At 59.9% G+C, this 23,147-nt stretch overlaps 5 protein-coding genes across 5 annotated transcripts in view; 4 read left to right on the forward strand and 1 right to left on the reverse strand.

Annotated features, from left to right (window-relative positions):
* The window catches only part of CIMAP1B (ciliary microtubule associated protein 1B), a 6,957-nt gene extending 5,916 nt beyond the window's left edge, over positions 1–1,041 (forward strand). Inside the window, exons 3-6 of the mRNA XM_007453879.1 lie at positions 205–309; positions 395–516; positions 608–748; positions 891–1,041. Of these exons, the coding sequence (XP_007453941.1) occupies positions 205–309; positions 395–516; positions 608–748; positions 891–971 (449 nt within the window). The 3' untranslated portion in view covers positions 972–1,041. The remainder of the gene's footprint in view (positions 1–204; positions 310–394; positions 517–607; positions 749–890) is intronic.
* Positions 1,042–1,858: 817 nt separating this feature from the next.
* Positions 1,859–4,593, forward strand: TYMP (thymidine phosphorylase). Its single transcript, XM_007472075.1, is given in 8 exon segments — positions 1,859–1,979; positions 1,981–2,021; positions 2,814–2,852; positions 2,855–2,917; positions 3,312–3,475; positions 3,697–3,784; positions 4,203–4,428; positions 4,535–4,593. Coding segments are annotated over 8 exon segments (801 nt in total).
* A 1,354-nt stretch (positions 4,594–5,947) lies between these two features.
* On the forward strand, positions 5,948–6,758 carry SCO2 (synthesis of cytochrome C oxidase 2). The gene has a single exon (XM_007453881.1). The coding sequence runs from the start codon at positions 5,956–5,958 to the stop codon at positions 6,754–6,756; it is 801 nt and encodes a 266-aa protein (XP_007453943.1). The 5' UTR covers positions 5,948–5,955; the 3' UTR covers positions 6,757–6,758.
* Positions 6,759–7,037: 279 nt separating this feature from the next.
* NCAPH2 (non-SMC condensin II complex subunit H2) lies at positions 7,038–17,281 on the reverse strand. Its single transcript, XM_007453880.1, is given in 21 exon segments — positions 7,038–7,058; positions 7,061–7,192; positions 7,258–7,407; positions 7,502–7,603; positions 7,682–7,737; positions 7,835–7,903; positions 7,993–8,086; positions 8,167–8,237; positions 8,388–8,441; positions 8,533–8,640; positions 8,783–8,849; positions 9,048–9,119; positions 9,856–9,986; positions 10,460–10,546; positions 10,638–10,771; positions 10,854–10,933; positions 11,033–11,101; positions 11,177–11,261; positions 11,344–11,399; positions 13,757–13,858; positions 17,174–17,281. Coding segments are annotated over 21 exon segments (1,848 nt in total).
* Positions 17,282–17,905: 624 nt separating this feature from the next.
* LMF2 (lipase maturation factor 2) lies at positions 17,906–22,787 on the forward strand. The gene is made up of 14 exons (XM_007453882.1): positions 17,906–18,007; positions 18,561–18,814; positions 18,966–18,994; positions 19,137–19,351; positions 19,426–19,604; positions 20,084–20,225; positions 20,390–20,524; positions 20,595–20,700; positions 20,774–20,870; positions 20,953–21,135; positions 21,272–21,440; positions 21,660–21,771; positions 21,843–21,939; positions 22,023–22,787. Exons 1-14 carry the CDS (start codon positions 17,914–17,916, stop codon positions 22,311–22,313), a joined length of 2,103 nt encoding a protein of 700 aa, XP_007453944.1. The 5' UTR covers positions 17,906–17,913; the 3' UTR covers positions 22,314–22,787.
* Positions 22,788–23,147: the final 360 nt, after the last annotated feature.

Raw genomic sequence — 23,147 nt, forward strand, 5'->3', positions numbered from 1 at the left:
CCCCCCCCCCCCCGAGCCCGAGTCCCCCTCGGGCACCCTAACACTCCAAATTCGGTCCCCCTATCTCCGGATCTCAAAAGAGCTCCAAGCCTCACCGGGCTTCGATAAATCGTGGTTCGAATTCCCCCTAATCCCTGGACTCCAGCCCGGGCACCCACCAGGCCCCCAGTGCAGCTCCGGCCCACAGCCCGGTCCGCCCCGCAGGCAGGTACTTCCCGGAGCGAGCGGGGAACGCGGCGTACCCCAGCGCGCCTCGGCACACCATCGCTCCCCGAAACTGGGGCCTCCGCGCAGAGTCGCAGACCCCAGGTGAGCCCAGGAAGGCCCACCCTGCACTGGCTGCGGCGGGGAGACCGGCCGGTCCTCAAAGACCCACCCTCGCTGGCTCCCCCAGGCCCCGGGACCTACACTGTGCCCTCGCTCCTGGGCCCGCGCGTCGTTGGTAAAGTCTCGGCGCCGATTTACTCCATCTACGGCCGCAGCGCGGTGGGCAGCTTCTGCGAGGACCTCAGTAAGGTGGGGAAGGGGCTGCCCGCACCGCGCGGCGAGGGGTCAACGGTCGACGGTCCTAGAAGCCGGACACAGCGCCCCTCCCGCCCTCCCGCAGACCCCCGGGCCCTGCGCCTACCATGTGGTGAGCCCTGGGATCTACAAGCCCCGGGCCCCCCAGTTCTCGATGCTGGCGCGGACTTCGCTCCCCCAAGGCAACAGCCTGAATCCCGGGCCTGCGGCCTACAACGTGGACCAGGTGCTCTGCAGTTCAGGGTCAAGGGTCAGAGGCGGGGTAAAGGGGTCCGGGTCTGTATCGAGGGTCTGAGGTGCGAGGTTGGGACCCGGGAGCCCTGGGCCGGCCGGCAGCGCCAGGCCAGCGACGTCTCCTGGGTCCGCAGCACCGGAAGCCCCGCGGCTGGAGCTTCGGGATCCGGCACTCGGACTACCTGGCCCCGATGGTGATCGACGTGGATGACTGACCAGCCGGGCGGGCGCGGCCCCACGAATGTTTCTTAAAACCTCTGGAGCCAGCAGCCTGTCGGCCTCTCTGTGCTTGCGGCGAGGCGGGCCGGCAAAACAGACAGGTGGGCGGGCCCGCGAAGTCCCGGACTTCTCAAGCTCCCGCAGGCCCTCGTGATTGGCCAGGACAGAAGTGAGCCGGTCGTCCTGCCCCTCCGAGGCGGCGATTGGCCTAAAACCCTGCCTGTCGGGAGGCCCCGCCCCTCCGCGGCTCCGGCCAGGGGCGCAGTCCCACTGTTCCCACCCTGTGGCCTCCCGCAAGACGGGACGGAAACCGGTTGGGATCCGAAAGAGGACCGGCGAGCGCCGCTGTGCAGGACAGGTACGGCCCCGGATCAAGTTGTGAGACCGAGACGTGAGAGCCAGACACGGAGACATGCACACGGGCGACACAGACACGGGACTGAGGGGCGGACACGGGAGAGAAACGAGAACGGGGTCAGGACAAGGGCACTTGGCCTCAGTGACACGGACACAGAGCGGCGACAGGTTCCAGATGTGTGTCGCAGCCCGGAGTGGTGGCGGCCCCACCTACCCCTGTCGCACCTGCTGATCTCTCCCGGGGCGGGAGCCAGAGCCCAAGCAGCTGCCGGGGCTGATCAGCCTGAAGCAAGGGTACATCAGAGGCTTCGTGCGCGCTGTGCTGGACCGGACAAGCAGGGTGCACACATCCGTGCGTGGGGACGGCTGGCTGCCCCTGACCCCGACCCAGAGGTCAGGCCCAGAGACTGCCTGCCCCCAGGGACGCCACAGCGCCCCACCACTGTCACTGACACTGAGGATAACCCATTGCTGTGGGAACGCCCCCTTTGTGCTGTCTACACCACCTTACCCATGCCGAGGGGCCATGCTCTTGGCCATCTGGCGAAGCATGAATCTGGAGGAGACCGCGGCCCTGGCCAAGTCTGGGCAGCAGCTGGAGTGGCCGGAAGCCTGGAGCCAATACCTTGGGGACAAATATGCCCTGAGGCAGAGTCCTGGCACCTGCCCTGGCTGCCTGTGGCTGCAAGGTTAGAAGACACCTCCTCTCCAGACCAGAACCTCTGACCTCAAAAAGGCCAGCAGGGGCTTCCCTGGTGGCGCAGTGGTTGAGAGTCCGCCTGCCGATGCAGGGGATGCGGGTTCGTGCCCCGTTTCGGGAGGATCCCGAGAAATAGGCTAAAATATTTTCTTCTGTTTTTCATAGTTATTTGCTAGCATCATCTCATCCCCTCTGGTAGTTATTGGAATAGCTTTCATCTCAGTCACTAAGTGAGATTGAACAAGGAGAGCTAAATAAAGCAGGATGAGCCCAAACGTTGCCTCACATGGAAAAGCTTTTTCTGAACTCTCAGCTAGACAAAATATAATCAGCACACGAAAAAAAAAAAAAAAAAAAAAAAAAAAAAAAAAAAGGCCAGCAGCCACAGGCAGCTCCTAACCTCATGCCTGACCCAGACAGAGCCCCCAAAGGCAGGACCCAGGCTTCTCAGCCCCAGGACAGAACTTGGATCTCCCTTCCCATCAGCCCCCAATAACAGGACCAAATCATCCAGCTGCCCCTTCCCCTTCGGTTCCCAAGGGAAGAGCTGCTCTCCCTCCAGCCCCCAGACTTGTACCCCCAGCAATAGGTACCAGCCTCCTCCCCCCACTGACACCCCCCATCCCAAACCAGGACAATTTATTTTCCATTCCCTCTCCAGCTGGACACCCACTACACTGCTCAGTAAATACTTAACTCCAGCTGAGTCCTAACCAAGGAAGGTGAGGAAAAATGTGGGCGTGGGGAGGTGACTGTGCAGGTGAACAGCATCCTTGCCTAGCATGTACCAATAGTCAGCAGACGTGGTCTGGGGCACGTGGGGGGGGCACTTTGGGTAAACTAGAGTCTATTCATGGATTCCCTGTCACCCAGAGCCCAGAGCATGTATAGGCGGGCCACTGATTGGTCACTGATCTGGGTTTGGTAGAAACATTGGCCAGAATCTCTGAAGGGTCACTAGGGAGGATACTGATCAGTTATTCATGGGTCATTGGACTTTGGTCAAGATCATCAACGGAAATTTGATTGGAGTCATTAATAGGGACTTGGTCAAAATAACTGATGGGCCTCTGATCAATCATTAATGGGCCATAGGACATTGATCCATATCTTTGATGGGTCATTAGTGAGGACTTACCAGAATTGTTCACGTCACTGGTCATTATTTTGGACATTTGTCAAGGTTGCTGATGAGTCCTTGGTCAGGGTCAGTGATGCGATCACTGATCAGAGGCCACTGAGGGTCACTGGGAGTCCTGATGCAGGGGAGGTTGGCCAGATGCAAGGGCTGCCAGGGCAAGTGGGCCGCTGTATCGTGGGTCAGAGCAGGAAGCTTGTTCCTGTAGACGGAAACCTGCATGAAGCAAGAGATGTGACGGCCACTGTCGACAGCCTGCCACTCATCACGTGTGACCTGACCCCAGACTCCGGGGTCCACCTCCTGCATGTTAAAGACCCCTGACCTATGAACACACACAACCACAGGTGATCTGACCCAAAACCACGGTCAGTGTCCCAATCACAGGATGCCTGACCACCCACTCAAGAAGGTGACCTGACTGATGCACCTGTCATCCCATCACATAGGGAACTTGACCTTCCATGCTCAGGGTCCCTGACCTCTCATGACTGACCCGAGAGTCAGCATCCCCCGCATCTCACAGGAAGCTGGAGGATCTCCATCACCTTAGCCTCCCCCACACAGCCTTCATCCTCAGTAAGAAAGCAGAGGACAGCCTGTCTGCTCTGATGGTAGGCAGGAAGTTCAGAGAGGCCGCAGTCCTCCCCAGCCAGGACAGGCCCCGGAGCGCCTGGAGCCTGTGTGGCCTCTCCACAGGGGTCCCCATGTGGCTGTGGCATGTCTGTTGGCGTGGATCTCCTTACGTGGCCCCAACCTCCTGTTCATAACTCCAGCAGCCTTGGTCCTCAAGTACCTCAGCAGCCCTGTCTCACCCTGCCTCTGCCGGGACCGGCCTCACCGCTGGCAGTCCCCCCGCCCCCCTTCCTCAACTCCCACCCAGTGACCTTATCCGAACAAGGCTGACCTGGCCTCGGGTCTGGGGAAACCCTCACGGCCCTCCCGCCCAGGCCGAATACAAGGACTTCCTGACCCCCACCGCTGAAGTCAGGCACACTGTCGCTTCACGTCTCCCCCGCCCCCTCACTCCAGGGGAACTGGCGACCAAGGGTGCATCAGGGGCTGGAGTTTGACTGCACGCGAGACGCGGGGTGGGTCCATGCCGAACCGTGTCTCCGCAGGTTGGCATGGGGCAGCCGCTCTGACCGCCAGGAGCAACCCCGCCGTAGGCCACGCTTTGGAGTGGAGGAAGCGCTGCTGTGCTTGGACGGCCTGGGGCCACCGGGCCTGCGGACCCGGTCACCCATCACCAGGCTCGGTGAGGGGACAGGAAAAGGGGCACCCGCTTTGGCTCAGCCCTACGCCCAGAGACGCCCTCCCCTCCTGAGCCCGGCTCCTCACTCCCCGCCCCACCGCGCGCGCAGGCCGACACGCAGCAACGAAGCCCAAGAGGCGCGCAGCCCTGCGGATGCCGGGGCCGTAAGCGAGAGGGCGGGTAGAGCCAGCGACTAGCTACAGCGCCGAACAAGGAGCCGCCGCCGCGGGGGGCGGGGGCGCAGAGAAGCCCCGCCTCCAACACGTGACCTCTGGCTGACCCGCCACCTTCGGCGCACGCGCACGGCCCAGCGCCGGCCAGCTCCATGCCAGTGTGCGCGAGCGCGGCGCCGTTGACGCATGCGCGCTGGCGTGGTGCGAGACGGATGGTCTCCGCAGCTTGCCAGGTCGCATCCCCAGACTCCTGGCACCGACCCCGGCCCGCGAGGCGCGTTCCGGGAGGGCGCCCTGAACGGGGCTCCTGGAGGAAAGGGGCCTCCCGGAGAGGGGCCCTGGAAACGTTCGCAGGCTGCCTCCGTTTGCAGGTCCATCTCGTGCACCGCTTAGAACACATTTTGTAAAGGAAGAAGCTGATGTCAACAGGCTGAGGGGTGTATCCAAGGTCGTCCAGCCCAGGAACCGTCGGGCGGGGCGGAGGCCGGACGTTTAGGAGTCTTCCAGAGGGTCCTCCCAGCAGCAGCTGAACAGGTGAGGCGTCGGGGAGGGGGGTCCTAAGACCTCCGCCTAGCAAACCTCCATAGGGCCCTGAGAAAGGCGCAGAGGTCACGGAAGCAACAACAGGGCGTGGGCCACGAGCTCAGAGCTGCTGTCGGGTACCCGGCTGTGAAGAGAGTGGGCTCGAGGCAAGCGGAAACCTTGTTTCTCTTCCAGGGTGACTGCCGGCCGGAAGGTTCTACGTGCGAGGGGCTCGTGGCGGGGGGGAAGGCGCTGCAGGCTGCGGTGCGGGTGGCACAGGATTTCCGCGGGGCTGAGGGCCAAAGCACCACGGTTGTAGCGGCCTCAGAGGGGAGAGGCTGCAAAAGGGCCGGAGGAGTCAGTCTTGGTGGGGGGGGGGGGGCGGGGGGGGGGTTGAAGCCAGAGACTCACCTACCTCCTCTCAAGAAATGGGAGTTTATTGCAAACAGATAAATATGCTCAGGAAACCGGGCAAGGCATGCGCTTGGAATGCTCTTGGTCAGCTCAGACGCTCAGGTGCAGGCGGGGGCTGGGCTAGTTAGAGCTGCAGGCACAGGACCGGGGGCAGGGTCTGGGTGGGATGCGATAGACTGAGGCGCTCAGGCTAAAGGACGGGAGGGACAGGGGTGGACGCTTGAAGACACCTCAGCTGGAGTTTGAGGTTTCAGAGGTGAAGCAGGTCTGACGCCAGGTGAGCAGCTGCTGGTAGCAGAGCCTGTGTAGGGCTGCTCCTTCAGATGGCAGCAAGCATCTCCAGAATGATGGGATACGACCCGGGAGGCGGAGGCACCTTCTGGCTCCCGACACTCGTGCTCTCTTCCAGGAGCGTTAGACCATGCTGTTGCTGGCTCAGGCACCCAAGGCTTGGCACAGGCTCTTTCAGCTCAAGCCCCCAGCCCTCCCTAGGACCCCAGGAGGAGAGGCCCAGCATGTGAGGCACCGGCTCCTATCAAGACAGGGCCCTGCAGAGACGGGAAGGCAGGACCAGCCCCAGGGCCCTGGGCTACGAACTAGGTTGCTGATCACAGCCTTGATCGGGGCTGGGCTGGGTGGGGTCTGGCTGGCCATGAGAGCCGAGAAGGAGCGGTGGCAGCAGCAACGACGGACAGACGCCCTGCGCCAAGCTGCTGTGGGCCAGGGTGACTTCAGCCTGCTGGATCACCGGGGCCAGGCTCGCTGCAAAGCTGACTTCCGGGGCCAGTGGGTGCTGATGTACTTCGGCTTCACTCACTGCCCTGACATCTGCCCCGAGGAACTGGAGAAGCTGGTGCAGGTGGTGCGGCAGCTGGAGGCAGAGCCTGGCCTGCCCCCCGTGCAGCCCATCTTCATTACTGTGGATCCCGAGCGGGATGACGTGGCGGCCATGGCCCGCTATGTGCAGGACTTCCACCCCAGGCTGTTGGGCCTGACTGGCTCTGCTGAGCAGGTTGCCCAGGTGAGCCGCAGCTACCGCGTGTACTACAGTGCCGGCCCCAAGGACGAGGACCAGGATTACATCGTGGACCATTCCATTGCCATCTACCTGCTCAGCCCTGACGGCCTCTTCACAGACTACTACGGCAGGGCCATGTCGGCCGAGCAGGTCGCAGACAGTGTGAGGCGCCACATGGCTGTCTTCCGCAGCGTCCTGCACTGAGCTGGGTCATTAAAAGGATGTGGTGGAGCTGTGTGTGCCTGAGGTCTATACCAGCAGCCCCTGGAGGCCACGGCAGGAAAGGGGCTGGAGACGTGGTAGCTTCCTGGGGTGCAGAAGATGGACAGCCCTTTCCTCCACACGGAAGTTTTGTAAAGGTTTTTAAAAGGGATTGGCGGGGTGGCAACACTTTATTGGGCTGGGCGAGCCAGGAAGCAAAGTAGAGTGAGCAGATGCATGCCCAGCACCTGCTGGGGACAGGGCTCCAGGGCCCAACCCCGGTCTCAGTGCTCCCCACTCAGGGCTGGACCATGGAGGGGGCAGCATAGGTCTGGAAGCGCTTGTGGGCCCGCTGGTACGTGAGCAGTCTCAGGGACATGGTATCCACCGCCGCCTCTAGCCCAGGCTGCTGGGTGATCTCCACTGTGTAGTCATTAGCCTGTAGAGACAGATCGTCAGCAGAGACCAGGGACTGCTTCCCTCCCAGGCTTCCAGGCCACTCACCAGCTGCAGGGAGGCCAGCATGGAACGACACACCTCGAAGGCAGGCTGGCCAGCCACCAACTCCGCAAAGGGACACCACTGGTTGAGTTGGCTGAACCTTGAGACTACCTGGTCCCCGTAAGTGTGGATGTCAAAGGGCACATGCTGCTCCTGCAAAGGGGAGGGGCAGGTCCTGGGGCTGGCCCAAGGCAGGCAGCAGGACACTCCAGCTCTCCACCAGAGGCCCTGGCCCAGCCCACCTCACCTGCTCCTGGAGCAGGGGCTGGATGACGTCCTCCCAGTCCCTGATGCGCTGGCTCAGCTCTGTCTCCTGGACGAACTTCTGCGAGGTGGCGATGAAGAGCTCCTGGCGGAGGAGCAGGGGCTATCGCCTCTGTGCAGGGCCCACCGCCCGGCTCCCCCACCCACTCTGACCTGGGCCTACCACGTTCCTTCGGACCAGCTCCTCGTAGCTTAGGGAGGCCGGCATGGCTTCCGCCTCTGGAAAAGGGCAGCCATGAGGTGCTGCGGCCGTGAGCCTCACCTTCTCCTTCCTCCCCTCAGGGTCCCCTGGCCAGCAGCCCGCTCCCACACCTACCCAGGTCTGCGTCTTCCCCAGGCTCGGCCCCCTCAGGCTCTGCGTACTCCTCGGGCTCTAGAAAGTCACCTGCTGGGAGGGAAGGACCCGAGCAGGAGGCAGGTTAGCCCACAGCCGGCGCTGAGCCCCGACCCAGCCTGCCCCCCGTAGGCACCCACCTGCCGCTCCCAGATCCTCCAGGGAGTCTTCCAGCCGGTCCTCCTCCGCGGGCCACGGTTCCTCCTGAGCCCTCGGCAGCCACCGCTCAGCCGCCTGCACAAAGAGAGCATCTGAGGGGCACTGCCATCTCCCACCAGGGGCCAAGCGGGGTCCAGGCGGTGGCCAGTACTTGCCTCCCTCCTCCGCAGCTTCCGGAGGGTCTCCAGCTGCTCCCTCACGTGTCTCCAGTACAGGACCTCCATGTCTGCACACGAAAGCCTTGTGAGAAGGGCTCCCTCATCCTGCCCAGGTCCACCCGAATCCACCCAGGGCCCTAAGTGTCCCCAGGCTGAGGGTAGGTGGCAGAGCACGGTGCCATCATCCCTCAGAAGAGCCCACAAGGCCCCGGCCGCACCTGCAAAGGAAGGGCCCTTTCGCCGGGGCCTCCTGCTGTCAGCATGGTCAGCATCTGCAAGAGGACTGGGTCAGCAGGCGCCAAGCCAAGTCCCACAGCCACACCTGGGCCCTCTGGCCCTGGCCCAGCCCCCAGGCCCACGCACAGGCAGCCAGGTACCACTGGTGGAAGTCCTGCAGCTTGACAGCACCCTTCCTCTTACGCTTCTGTCCTGGAGCCTCCTCCACACAGGGGGGCACAGAGTAGGGCCTACCTGGGGGCAAACAGACGGTCTCGGAGCACAACCGTGGCCCAGGGCAGATCACCGTGCCCACGGGCCCCGGAGCCCCAGCCTCCACTCAAGCCAGGTGAGCCCAGCCCCGGATGCCCAGGGGCAGTGCCCCTCCCCCAGTTACCTTTCCTGAAGGGCTTAGAGTCCAGGGAGTCGAAGGGGTCCAGGCCCTGCCAGGGGTCTGGGGTCTCCTGAGCACAGAGCACAAGCAGACACAGGAGAGTGGAGGACGTGCACCCTGCCCCCAGTCGGGAGACACAGGGAGAGAGGCCCTGGGGCTGCAGGACAGAGGTCCGACTCTGGGGAAGAGGACTGCTCGAAAGGCAGCCACCGCCGAGGGGCCTCAGGCACACCCTCCCTGCCGGGGATCCAGGCCCCCCAGCCCTCACCTGCAGCCGGGACGCAGGCTCCAGGGCCTCCCTTCGCTCCCGTAGCGCACACCTCCTGGGCTGGGCCGCACTCTGCAAAAAAACGCCGAGGGTTCCCCTCTCCACCTCCACCCAAGGCTCCAGGCACCCCAGCAGCCCTGCTCCGGGGCTAGACACCAAGAACCCTGCAGGGACCTTCTCTGGGGGCAGGAAGTTCAAATAGTTTAATGACTAAAAAGTAAAACAAAAGTTCTAAGAAAAACTTTAGGAGAACATACAAATTAGTAAACTGGTCACGGGGTACTTTTTCTTCTTTAAAAAACAGAAAAAAGAATACGACGATGTGATACCCATGTTATCTACCAGCCAAAATTGACAAATGTTAATATTTTTTCCTATATGTCAGGATTTTTTCTTACAAAAAAAGATTTCTTAGTTCTAGGCTGGAGCACAGAGCTGACCCTCGGGGCTGAGGGAGGCCGGCCTGTCCACTCCTGCCAGCCTGGCCTTGGGAGAGTCAGCTCTGGAGACCAGCTGCCATTCTGGGTAGTAACCCTGAGCACCGTGGGCCTTGGACTCTTGGACACCAGCCGCCCTTCCCTGAGAGCAGCAGCTGCTCTGCTCGGAGAGGGGAGAGACATGAAAGCTGCGGCCCAAACGGGCAGGGTGCAGGGCCAGGTCTAGGGCTGGCTGGGGGACGCACCCACTGCCCTGGTGTGCAAGGACCAGAGAGGGAGCAAAGACCAGGGGACTGCCTTCCCTGTGTAAGCGAGACTGTCCCCGCCAGGGCTGAGGGCTAGAGCTTTGCAGGCCGGACTGTGGGTCCCACCTGCTCTGGGCTCCTGGGCTCCTGCGGCTCCATCGGGACCTCAGGGGCTGAGGCCTCGGGGGGCTCTGCTGCCCACTCTGTATCCTCTTCCTCACCCCCACCTCCGGGCACTGGGCCTTCTGGAGTGGTGCCTGGGCAGGGAAGGAAGAAACCAGTCAGGCCCAAGGAGCCTGAAGACCAGACAGCAGAAGGGGGGCTGCCTCTCCGGGATGAGGGGCCGACCCCAAGGAGAACCTGAGAGGCCACTCCTCTCTCAGATTCGTTTGTTAGAACCAGAGAATGCAGCAGGGCGTTTTACACTCATCATACTGCTGCTTTGTTTGGTTCATTTTATTTCTTAGTAATTTTTCTCTTTAAATGCTGTCACCTCTGTCTGCCCAGAGAGGAGGGGATGGGCCCAAACCTCAGAGCCCCAGAATGGTCAGGGGGTGGTCACTGGACCAAGACAGCACGGCTGGCCAAGGTGGGCCCTGAGCACAGAGGCCTGCTCCCCACGCCTCACCCCTCCACAGGCTGCACAGCGGTGGGCAGGCAGGGGCGGATGAGTGCAGGGCCCCGTCCCCCCACCCCACCCTGCAGCTCCACGCAGCAGCTCTCTCCTCACCTGGCTCCTGGGAGGCTCTGAGCAGCGGGACTGGACTCCTGCGCACAGAGACTTCCACTGGCTGCTCCTCAGCCCTCCCAGAGGCCTCTGGGAAAGACGGGGGATTGAAAGGGGTCAGCCCCGCTTCCCCCGCACAAGGCCCCTTCCTTCCCACCAACATCCAAGCCCTCACCCTCACCCTTCTGGTTCCTCGGCAGCAGTGCCTCCGTGGGGGACATGCCCACCGGCTCCAACATGAAGGCTCCTCTGGGGTGGGGGGTGCACGTATTCATCCTAAAATCCTTCCGGCTGGCCAGGACCTCCCCCTGACAGCTGTGCTGGCACAAACACGGGTGCTGCAGTGATCCTTGCCCAGCACACACACACACCCCCCACTCCCCAGGCTAAGCCGCACCTGTACAGGGGGTTATTATGCTTCTCCATCTCATCAGGGGCTACCAGGGCCATGGGCAGCAGGGGCACGATGAGGGTCTCCTGAACAGAGGCCGAGAGTGGGAGAACCATGAGAACCCACATGGCATGACACCACCTTCCAACACCCCCATCAGCTAAACGCAGGACAGGGGCACTCACACTGGGGGCCTGGTCACTCCTCAGATCCACGTTAGCACGGGAATCCGAGAGGTCGTCCAATGACAGGAACTGCGGGGGAGTGGAGAGCTCAGGAGGGTGCCTGGCGAGCACAGGGGGCAATGCCAGGCACCCAGGAAACCTCACCTCATACTCCACTTCCTGGGGGGCCCTGGAGCCGGCATCCCCAATGGGCCCGTCTTCCCGCTCACAGGAGAGCTGCTTGGCCCGCCTGAGAGAGAATCAGTGCAAGGGCATCACAGGAGGCCACGGGGCCTCCCGAGCTGCATGCAGGCCCCACCTCCAGTACTCACTTCTTGCCAGAGATGAAATCAAGAGCCTGGTAGACCAGCGAGTAGAGATATTCCACCTGGCAACCAGAAGCGGGCAGTGAGGATGCAGAAAGGAGGGGCCCTCCCCAGAGCCTTTCCAACTAGTCGTCCAAGTACACGGAGAAGCCCAGATGTCCTGTCCAAACCCCCCAGCACAATTCCTGCCAATGTGGCTGCCAGAAATACTTGTCCAATCAAAACTAGTATGTTTCCCCAGAATTACCTAACAGCCGCAGCTCCCACCCCTGCTCTGCGCCCTCACACCATGCCGCGGCAGGTGTGGCCACCTCCGCCCTGTGGCACTCCGGCCTGTGCCCCACGCAGCCCTGTCTGCCTTCACTGCTGGCACACCAACCACCCTGCCTGCAGCCCACGTCCCTGCTGCTCCAATCAGTGCCCAACCTGCAGGAGCACCTGGGGGTCTCTGCCGGCCCGTCACAGCTCCAGCCACAACCGGTGGGGCCCCACTGTTAGGGTGAGGGTTGGGATCTTCCAGATACCACAAAGCACCCACCAGGAGGGTACATACACGCGCTGCCCCTGGGCCATTTCCTCTGGGGTGACAGCACCCAATAGAAGACAGTGGTGAGCAAAACAGATGGTGGTCCCTGATCGCATGGTTCCCACTCACCAGGAATAATAAACATTAACTTTCTTAAGTGTTTGTCACATACACAGGGCTGTGCTTCATGCTTCATCTCATCTACTCTGTCTGAATTAGGTGCCATCACTATTCTCACTGTATGCGAGATAAACTGAGACTCAGAGAATCAAAGTAACCTCAGTCAGTGGCGGGTCCAGGACTTGCGCCAGGGATGTAGAAATCCATTGCTGCGCCAACTAACACGGCAGCCGTGAGCCGCAGCTGGCGCGATCAATTTAAATGTAAGTAAAAGTTACTACAACACAAGATGCCTCAGTCACGCCTGCCACATTTCAAGGGCTCAGGAGCCGCACGCCTTGGACAGCACAGATCATAGAACGTTCCCATCACCTTGGAAGGTGCGGCTGGACGGCGCTGACTACAGCCAACGCTCCCCTCACACCTTCCAGACTTCGTGCTAACATTCTGCTACACCTGCTTTATCACATATCTACCCGTCTACGTATTTGTGTACCAGTTCACCTTAGGTTTTGTGCTTTCAAAGTTAGTTGCAGATATTCCTTCTTAGGACAAATGCAGGACAAAAGAATCCAATTTAATTGGGTCATCTAGGACAAAAACCAATTAAATCTCAGACCATCTTAATAACTTACAGTGCCCAGAGGTAGGTCCACTGTACCCTGCGCCCGTTAACCTGCATGTAGGTTACTCCCCCTCCTCTGTCTGGTTGGGACCCCATTACTGAGCTCCTCAACACACTTCTTCTGAACTCTTACCTCCTGTGCACTTTTTATTCCCCCCCCCTCCCACTAAACCACCAATTTGGGACCAGTGCTGTGGTCCACTCTTCCACGCTCCTCCACTAGGGGACAGCTACTCCTGCTGGAGAATTTCCAGCATTTAATCTTCATTAGAATCTACCAATGCTTTCAATTAATCTTTTATTTTGCATTCCCCTCAGCAAATATTTTGAACTTTCACCAAACCTCACTCTCCAAATTTCCAATCCAGTAGCTGATTCTCAGTAGCTGACTTACATGCTCCACTGTGAAAATTGGGGCCTTAGGTGTGAACTCTGCAAACCGTTGAGCCCACCTTCTCTGCATCAGCATTTCTCCCTGCAGTCTCCTGAGAGGAGCTGTCTTTTCTTTTTTTCAAGGCAAGCCCATCAGCCCATGTTTCTGACCCATTCCTTACCTATTTCTTCTGGTTCTCTGTTTCATCCATTTTCCTCTCCCAGCTCCCCTTTCCCCTGCCCCCACCCGGCTGGCCACCCCAGCTCCGTGGTTTTCAATTCTGGTTGTCAGAGGGTAGTTCAGAAAATCCTGCGACCTGCCTGCCCCTCCACCCCACCACCTGGGGATCCTGATTTAATCAGTCTGGGTTAGGCCGAGGCACTGGTGATTAACTGGAGTGTAGCCTGGGTTGAGAGCCACCGATTTAGTATTTGCCCAAATCTCTTTCCTTCTCTTTACAATAAAATGTCTTTCTTTCTTTTTCTTCCTCTTCTTTTTTTTTGGCCATGTTGCGTGGCATGTGGGATCTTAGTTCCCCAACCAGGAATCAAACCCATGCCCCCTGGAAGCGCGGAGTCCTAACCACAGGACGGCCAGGGAAGTCCCAACCCTGCAATTATTAAATCCAAGTTTGTTCTTCGGTGTTAAAAGGTGGCGAGGAATTGGCGAAGGAGGTGGGAGGCGCTGGTGAGCCCACCACCTGCCCCGGCAGGACAGCAGACCTCGGTCTCACGAGACACTACAACTCCAAGACCAGTAGTCAGGAGGGGCCCACCTTCTTACTGTAGACACAAGCGGAGCCCTGGATCAGCAGTGCTGCCTCAATGAAGTTCATTGTGGTTTTGCCTTCGTCAAAAGAAATGCAGATCTGGTCCAGCTGCAAGACACAACGCAGGGCAGTGGGAAGTCTATGCACCCTTCTCGCCAGCAGCCCACCCACCACCCCACCTTCTCCCAGTGCCACTGGCCCAAAGTACCCATCACCACAAGCAGCCCCTCAGAATGACAGCTCTGACTCTGCTTAGGGCTCACCGGTTGTGCATTTTTTTAGAGGCAAAAGACAGGTCTTTGTGATCTTCCCTACTTCCTGTAACCTCTGAGACCTAGTGTTTTGGAAGAGGGAGGCCCCTAGAGTGTATCATCCACGAACAGCCAGAGCTACACACCACCTCCTCTCGGCAGGTGCTCACACCTCACCCATCCTAGTCGGGGCCAATTCAGCCAGACTCCAGCAGGAAGACGCCCACCCCGAGAGAAGGACTGAGGACCCTCAGGGGTGGGGGAGACAGAGACAAAATGCTGGGGTCTCAATCCTTTGAGCAGGAAAGTCAGGAAACACTTCCAAGTACATCCTCCTCCTTCCTCTGCAACCACCAACCCCACAGCCCCTCATGAGCCCCAATTCCTACCACCCCCTAAATCTGTGTCCACCAACCATATGACAACAGTCCCCAAACCCATCTAGACCAGCTCTCTCTCCTGAGCTGCAGAACTGTGTTTATAGCTGCCCACTAGGTATGTCCACCAAGACATCCGAAGTCCCCAAGCTCTAGCTCCATACTTAACTCAGGATCTTCCCCACAACCCGGCTCCTCCCCTGTTCCTCTCAGGGAACAGCTAAAGCCTCCACATGGTTTTCAAGCTCCTTGCCTTTGTTTTCCATCTGCCTGGAACGTCCAGCCCCAGCACGCTCAGACCGGCCTCTGCGGCAGTCTCCCTAGGGCGTGCCTTGGGCCTCACCACTGCTGGGGTGGTCTCGTCACACCGAGGCTCTCCTCCCCCAGTAGACTGTGACCAACATTAGGGTGATTCCAGCCGTCAGCTCAGTGCCCGACACCGGTGCTCAGCAAGTGCCTGATGAGCAAGCTGGTGACAACGGAGCTACGCCTGAAGACAGATCGATGCTCCCAGACAGATGAAGGGAACGGCATTTTAGGAAAAGCAAAGGCACCCACACAGAGGCAGCTAGCAGACACAGGTTTCAACGACTTAGGAAGATGAGTACTAGGCAAACATGTCCAAAGCAGAGGGTGTGCTGGGGAATAAGGTGAAATATTAGGTACTATGGTGGCACAACAAAGGGGGGAGTCTGAGAGGAGCCACCACGGCACCACTTCTGCTAATTCCTGAAAGACAGAGGAAGTCTGTGAAAAGGACAGCAACATAAAATGTGTTTATAAAAAAAGAAAGAAAGAAAGAATGTTCTGGTAGCTATGTGGAAAGTGAAAGGAGAAAGACAAAACTAGAGGCAGAGAAATCAGAACTTCACGGGGCAGAGAAGGTTTGGAAAAGCAGACACATGAAGCAGGAGGGGAGCTGACCAAGCAAGTAGGTTTCCCAGGCATCCACAAGCACCCTGCTCAATGTGGAAGCCTGAATCCACAGCAGCCCCACCTAGCATAGTTCTCTGCATGTTCTCAGGAGACTCTATGTCCAAGCAGAGGTCAATTGTCAGATCAAGTGTCCATTTCACAAACATTTATTCTGCATCTACTACGTGTCAGGCATTGTATTAAGCAAAGGGGAGAGAGCATGAACATAGTCCCTGCCCTCACAGAATTTACATTCTAGGGTGGAAACAGACCATAAACAAGTTAGAGAATAGCTTACGATGAACATTCTGAATTACAGAAGGTACTATGACACAGAACTGTTTTAGACCTGGTGATCAGCTGATATTTCAACTGAGAGATACAGGATGAGAAAGAATTAGTCATAAAGAGAACTAGGCAAAGAATTTTTGCCATTGAGTGCAGAAAATATAAACTCTCAGCGAAGAATGAACTTGGGTGTTGTCGACTGACAGGTTCAAAAGAACAGGTGGACCCAAAAGAAAAAAAAAACAAGAACAGGTGGAGAAGAGCCTGCCACAAGGCTAGGACAGTGGGCAGGACCAGGTTCAGAGAAGGAAATGTGGATTTTCTTCTGGGAGCAATGGAAAGCCACTGAGGGGTTTCAGGCAGGGCAGTGCTGCAGCCTGATTTTAATTTTTAAGCATCACACTTGCTGCTGGGTGGAGCATGAATTGGATGGGGCCAAAAACAACAGTAGGGAGGCCAGGAAGGAAGGTTTTAGCATGAATGGGAGCCAGATTGTGGCCTGGATCAGAGAAAATGGAAAATAGATGAATTGAAGTGAAATTCTGGCGGCATGACAGAATTCACGGGTGAACTGGTGCGGAGTGTGGGGTTTCAATAGTTCTTAGCTTTCACCTTGGTTGAACAGTAGTGCCATATGCCAAGATCAGGAAGGCTGGGATTCGAGCAGGAAAACAAAGAGCTCCCTTTTATAATATATTAAACCTGAGCTGCTTGTGTGAAATCTAAGTGGGATGTCAAGATGAGCAGCTGGATACACAAAACATTGAGAAAAAAGACCTGGAATGGAAATATAAATTGAGGGAGGAGGGAATAAATAAATAAACCTAGGGGTGGTTCTCATACAAGTGATACTTAAAATCATGGAAATAAATGAAATGGTTTAGGGGAAATGTGTAAAAAGATGGCTCAGGCCATACCCTGAGGAGCTCAACACTGAGACTGGATAGGAGAGAAAAAGGAGGTAACGAAATCGGAAGAAAATCAGAACACCAAAACCTGTTTCAAAAAAGAGGATGTGCTCAACCCACCAAATGCTGCTGAGTTGAATAAGATGACACTTCTGGTGACCCTTGAATTTGGTAAGAGGGATATCATTATTGATCAAGACAAGAGCAGTCCAAGCGGGCTAAGGAGTGAAAGTGAAGTGCAGAAATGGAGCGGACAGCTCCTTAACGACGTCTAGACACAGCTGTCAAATACTGAAAAAAGATTAAATGCTGACGAGATGGAACATGGCAGTCGCTTGAAACTGGTTTGAAAATCTAACATAAGATATCCCTCTTACATCGTGATCCAGACCTCTCACACACCCATACATGCACACAAATCGTATTCTACTCTATCAGAGAAAATTGCTGGTCGCCACTCACTAAGTCGATTTCAAGGCTCACTAACGGGTAGTTTACAGGAGCTGTAAGGACAGCTCCAGGCTAATCTAATAAAGGATGATTTCGAGGGGCAGAGACGAGGCTGGGAAAAAAGAAACGAGCCTGAGGATGAGTGCGATCAGAGCGCCAGATGGATACACACCAGGAGGCGGCGGGGCCCCCGGCAGCCCCCGCCCCGCGCCACTCCCCGGGGGCCGCCCTCACCTCCTCCAGATATTCGCCCAGCTGGGCCGCCACATCCACCTCCCAGTTCTTGGTGAGGTCGCGGATGGGCTGCAGGAGGTGAGCGAAGCGCGCCTCCACGTCCTCCATGTCCGGGAGGCGCCGGGTCGGCCCGGGGACCGCAGGGCCGGCTTCGAATAGCCCAGCGTGCTCAGCCCGCCACTAGTTCTGGCGCCATTTTACTGTTCCCGCCCAGGAAAATACGTAGCGCGCAGCGACGCGCGCACATCTCTGACGTGAGGCTGCCGAATCGCGCCGGAAGGGTCTCAGGACGCGCCGGAGGCGGGGCATGCGTGGGGACGGGGCCTGCGTCTGCGTGGGGCGGGGCGGGGCGGGGCGGGGCGGGAGCGCGATGGCGTGCTGGGGTTTGGCTTAGCAGGCTGAAGTTTGCAGCCTTGCAATTGATACGCGCTACGGCCCCTTCAGCAATAAAGCTACACCAGTCTATTGGCCCTGACGTGAGGCGGTCAGAGATGACGTAGGGGCACTGTTTTGGACGTTTGTTTTGTTTTGTTCGGTTCTTCGGAACATCTAACTTTAATGGGACCACTTTTGGTCCCATTGCTAAGAAGTACTATTCCAACGGTAAGAAGGAAAAATAAAGCATTTCAGTAAAATCGTGAATAATTATCGGTGAGAATCTTTGTGCTGATTCAATCAAACAGTCGGGAATTAAGTTCTGTTCATTATTTTCAAGGTCGTAATCACGCAGCGTAGCGGATATGGCTGGCCCCCGGCTCCCGCGGCAGCTCTTTCTCCAGGGCGTGGCCGCCGTCTTCATGTTCGCCTTCGCTTCCCTCTACATGCAGATCCCGGGTGAGGGCGCCGAAGGCGGACCCCCCCCCAACCCGCGCCCTGTGACCCCTCATCTCCCCACCCGACACTCCGCTGCCTGGGGGCGGGAGTGAGGTCCAGGTCTTGATGCACGGGGTAGGGGGCTGCGGTTTGTGTCCTGCGGGCCGCGGGGGTGTGGGCAGTGGGAAGGCGTACAAGGGTCCCTTTTCAGTAGGGTTCTGGGTTCTGACCTGGGGAGGGGGAGCAGAGCCCTGAGGGGGGTGGGCCCAGACCTGGTGGGTAGGTAGGAGAACAGGCTCTGGCGTGGAGGAAGGGGGAAAAGGGCCATGCCGGGTGGAAGGTCCTGACCTGGGGGAGTCGGGTAGGCCTGGGGCCTGACCTGGGTGGGGGGGGGCTGGAGGGTCAGCAGGCCTTGACCTGTGAGCAGGTAGAGTCAGCAGGTTCTGACCTAGACTGGGGGGGGGGGTCTGCAGGGCTTGACCTGGGGAGGTGGGTCTGAAGGCCCTGACTGGTGGGAGGAGTCAAGCCTTGGAGGGCAGTGTCCAGTGCCTGGCCCTGACGTGCCCTCTCACAGGCCTGTACGGCCCTGAGGGCATCCTGCCTGCACGGAGGACACTGCGGCCACAGGGAAAGGGACGCTGGCCGCAGCTGTGGGAGACCCCAACGCTGCTGTGGGAGACTCCGCTACTGGGGCTGGACACAGCACAGGGCCTGGAGCTGCTGAGCCTGCTGGGCACCCTGCTGGCCCTGGGAGCCCTGCTGCTGCACCAGCTGCGCCACCTCCTTGTCTACCTGCTGCTCTGGGCTGCCTACCTGTCTGCCTACCAGGCAAGTGAGGGCTGCCTGCTGCCCCCTGCACCACTGGAACCCTTAACTCCAGCTCGCTCCAGGCCCATGCGCTCTCCACCCCACCCCTGCCTCTGCCTTGCCTGCCTTTGCAGACACACCCCCTGTTCCCTGACAGCCCTTCTCCCTGCAGGTGGGCCAGGTGTTTCTTTATTTCCAGTGGTGAGTGACTATTGGGTGTGGGGCTGCAGGAGGCTGGGTGAGTGGGATGGGGTGGGGTGTGTTTGCCTCTCCCGGGAGGACCCCCTTAGGGGGGCAGCCTTGATGGGGAGGAGGTCCTTTGTGCTATTTTTTCCCCCCACAGGGATTCCCTTCTGCTGGAGACTGGCTTTCTGGCCTTGTTGGTGGCCCCTCTGAGGCTGCCCCCGCGCCACAAGCAGGCCCAGGGCAGGTTGGCAGGGGTCTTGCCCCACGAAGACCTCCCCTTCTGGCTTGTGCGCTGGCTGCTGTTTCGCCTCATGTTTGCCTCGGGTGTGGTCAAGCTGACCAGCCGTTGCCCCGCGTGGTGGGGGCTCACCGGTGAGGTCCCTGTCTGGACGTGGGGCAGTCTTGGGGGCTCTGCCCAGCCCTGACTACCCGCCTGTCACCCGCAGCCCTCACCTACCACTTCGAGACTCAGTGCTTGCCCACGCCCGCCTCCTGGTTTGCCCACCATCTGCCCGTCTGGCTGCACAAGCTCGGCGTGGTGGCCACTCTCCTCATCGAGGTTGCAGTGCCCCCTCTGTTCTTCGCTCCTGTTCGCCGCCTGCGCTTGGCTGCCTTCTACTCCCAGGTGGGTGGGGGCCTTAGCCATCTGGAAGACAGGCAGGACGTGGCCTTCCTCTGCACTGTCCAGAGGGTCCCACTGGGGATGGAGTGTCTGCTGCCAGCAGTCAGAAAGGCCTCATGGGCAGAGGAGCGAGTCAGCCTGAGTTTGAAGGGATGCCTGTGGGGCAGGGCTTCAGCCTTGCTGGAGGATGTCCATCTTGGGTCAGCAGGGGCAGGTGGGGAAGGGCCGCCGCACGAGGCGTGCCGAGCTCGGGTTTTCTCCAGGTGGTGGTGGGGAGCCGTGGAAGTTGTGAGCCCAGCGGGAGGACAGGCGGAGTGGGAAAACAGAGGCCTGCGTGCAGTGACGAGGAGGGCACAGGGGCCTGCAGGAGAGATCTAGGTGGGGCTGGGGGGGGGCGATGGTGCAGAGGGGCCTGGAAGTAGGCTCTGAAGGGCCCAGGAAGGGGGCAGTGCCTGCAGGCTCTGAGTCCAGCCCCTCCCCAGGTCTTGCTGCAAGTCTTGATTATCGTCACTGGCAATTATAACTTTTTCAACTTGCTCACCCTGGTGCTCACCACTGCCCTCCTGGATGACACACACCTGGCCGCTGCGTCTGGCAACAGCCGCCGCAAGAAGACGCCCACCTGTGAGTGTCAGCCTGTCCCGGACAGACAGCCGTCCTCACCCCTGCTGCCCGCCAGAGTGTTGCCAGCACCCCCCAAGTGACCCTGCTCTAGCTCCGCCCCAGCCCCCCGGCTGTAGACCCTCCAGCCCTGTTCCCGACTGACCCGTGACTGCCTTGCCCTGCAGCCTGGCCCAAGGCCCTGCTGGCTCTGCTGGCTCTGCTGCTGGAGCTGGCCGTCTACGGGCTGCTGGCCTGCGGCGTGGTGCACTGCTTTGGCCTGGAGGTGGACTGGAAGCAGCGCATTGTTCACTCCAAGACCAGTGAGTGCCAGCTGGGGGCTCAGAGGGCAGAGGCTGGGCCATCCCTCCTCACGCCCCCTTCCTTCCACAGCCTTCACCTTCCACCAGTTCTCCCAGTGGCTAAAGATGGTGACCCTACCCACCATGTGGCTGGGTGCAGCCTCCCTTGCCTGGGAACTGCTGACCGCCCTCTGGAGGTACATGGTCTAAGGGGGTGGGGTAGGGCTGTGCAGAGCAGGCCTGACTGTGCTTCGGTCCCCTGCCCCCCAGGTGGACGCAAGTGCGAGGCTGGCTACAGAAGTTCTGTGCTGCGGTCCAGCTGTCCATCTTTGGCACTGCCACGGTGGCTCTGTTCATGATCAGCCTGGTGAGTAGTCCCTTGCGGCCAGGGTAGGGGGTCGGGAGAGGGCTGGAAGGTCATTGCCGAGCCTCTGCCTACCTGTGTCTAGGTGCCATACTCCTACATGGAGCCCTCGACCCATGGGCGCCTCTGGACTGGGGCCCACCACCTGTTTGGCACTGTGGAGCACCTGCAACTGGCCCACTCCTATGGCCTCTTCCGCCGGATGACTGGTCTGGGTGGACGGCCCGAGGTGGTGCTCGAGGGCAGCTATGATGGGCACCACTGGACGGTGAGAGCTCCCTGGGGCCCCTGTCTGGGGCACCTGACGGGCTCCACGGGGCTGGGGAGCCCACAGGCATGGGGTTGGGGGGAAGAGCCGGAAACCAGGTCCTGCTGACAAGGCTAACCCTAACTCTGCCCAGCAGGAAATCGAGTTCATGTACAAGCCCGGTAACGTGAGCCGGGCGCCCCCCATTGTGGTGCCCCACCAGCCGCGCCTCGACTGGCAGATGTGGTTCGCGGCCCTGGGCCCGCACACGCACAGTCCCTGGTTCACAAGCCTGGTCCTCCGCCTGCTGCAGGGCAAAGAGCCCGGTGAGGCCGGGCCGTGGGGCGGAGCCTACAGGGAGGTCTGGGGGGACCTGCAGGGGCAGGGCTGCTGGAGGTGTCCCTGGGAGGGGCGGGGCCTGGGGGGCAGGACTGCTGGAGCTGTCGCTGGGAGGGGCGGGGCCTGGGGGGCGGGGGGCGGGGCCGCGCGGAGGGCCCAGGCTGAGGGAGCTGCCTGGTGCTGAGCGAGCTACCCGCCCCTCGCAGTGATCCGCCTCATCCAGAACCACGCGCCCAGGTACCCCTTCCACAAGCAGCCGCCCACTTACGTGCGGGCCCAGCGCTACAAGTACTGGTTCTCGAAGCCCGGGGAGCAGGGGTAAGGCCGGGCGCCAGGCGGGGTGCGGGGCCTGCGCACTGGCGCCACCTGAGTGCCCCGTGCTGTTGCAGCCAGTGGTGGCGACGCCAGTGGGTGGAGGAATTTTTCCCGTCCGTGTCCTTGGGGGACCCGACGCTGGACATGCTGCTCCAGCAGTTTGGCCTTCAGGTGGGAAGGCGTCAACCAGCCTGGGGTGGGTGGCAGGGGTGGGCCCAGGCCTTACTCCACACCTCCACACCGCCCCCCAACAGGACAAGAGCCCGCCCCGGGTCCGCAGTTCCAGCAGCACCCTGGCTCAGGCGCTCCGCTGGATGCGGAAACAGCTGTCTCCCCTGGAGGCCCCTGCCCTGCTCTGGGGGCTCCTTGGAACCGTGGGGGCCATTAGGGTCATGCAGGCCCTACTGGGGCCCCAGTCCTCCCCTCGGGCCAAGCAGGAGAAGCACAGGCCAGCCCCGCCGGAGGCCTCGGGGGCTGCCAGCAAACAAGCTTCCCCAGCCCCCTACGTAAGCAGCAGTTCCCAGACCCCTCGGCGGAAAAAGTAGCCCCGTTCTGTCAGCCACACGTCTGGAGAGGGTCAGGGTCCCAGCTCGTCTCTGGCCTTCTGCAGCAGGATGTGGCCCAGCCACCGTGCCTTAGCCAGCTGCCACGCAGACACAGGTTGGGGTGCTGCCCTGTGGGGCAGGCACTGGCTGCCCTTTTGCTTCGAGGGCCCACTCGTCCACCCATGCTAACCACGTCCCGTCCCAGGGCATTCTCTGGCCTGATGGATGGCCCAGGAGGCCCGTGTGTGACTTGGCCCAGGGTCCTTCCCAGGACATTGTAATCAGGGCTGTGGGAGGTCCTTCCCTTTTGTTCCCACCGTAGGGGTCCGGGCCTGATGCCCCTGACGTGAGCTCTTGCATAGGAAGGGATGAGGCTGACCTGCTGCGGGAGAGGAAGAAAGATGACCCTGAGGTCATCTCCACAGCAGCCTGTCCTGTCATTTGGATCCGTGAATGAATAAAGGCAGTTCGTGCTTTATCCTGTGCCTGCCATTTCCTTCCCACTGGGGAGGCCTGAGGGCAGTGGGCCGTCCCTGCCTTTGACGGTGGACACAGCCCAGATACTGTCTGGCTGATCGCTGACCAGTCTTCCTGGGTGCCTTTGCTGTGCGGTCCTCAACATTCTTGCTTATAAAATGGACGCAAGGGTCTGAGCTGGTGCTGCCTGAGGCCCTGAGCCTCAGTGCCGCACAGCCTGGCCGGCCTGTCAGCTCTACACATCAAGGCCGCGAGGTTGGTGCTGGAAGGTGGGGCCTGAAACCATCTTGAGGGCTGTAGGATTCACCAGAACGCAGCCCCTTCCCACTCTCCTGCTCCTGCTTCCTCATCTCAGGG

Source organism: Lipotes vexillifer, unplaced genomic scaffold (genome assembly GCF_000442215.2).
Source record: "Lipotes vexillifer unplaced genomic scaffold, Lipotes_vexillifer_v1.1 scaffold382, whole genome shotgun sequence".
Classification (NCBI taxonomy): domain Eukaryota; kingdom Metazoa; phylum Chordata; class Mammalia; order Artiodactyla; family Lipotidae; genus Lipotes; species Lipotes vexillifer.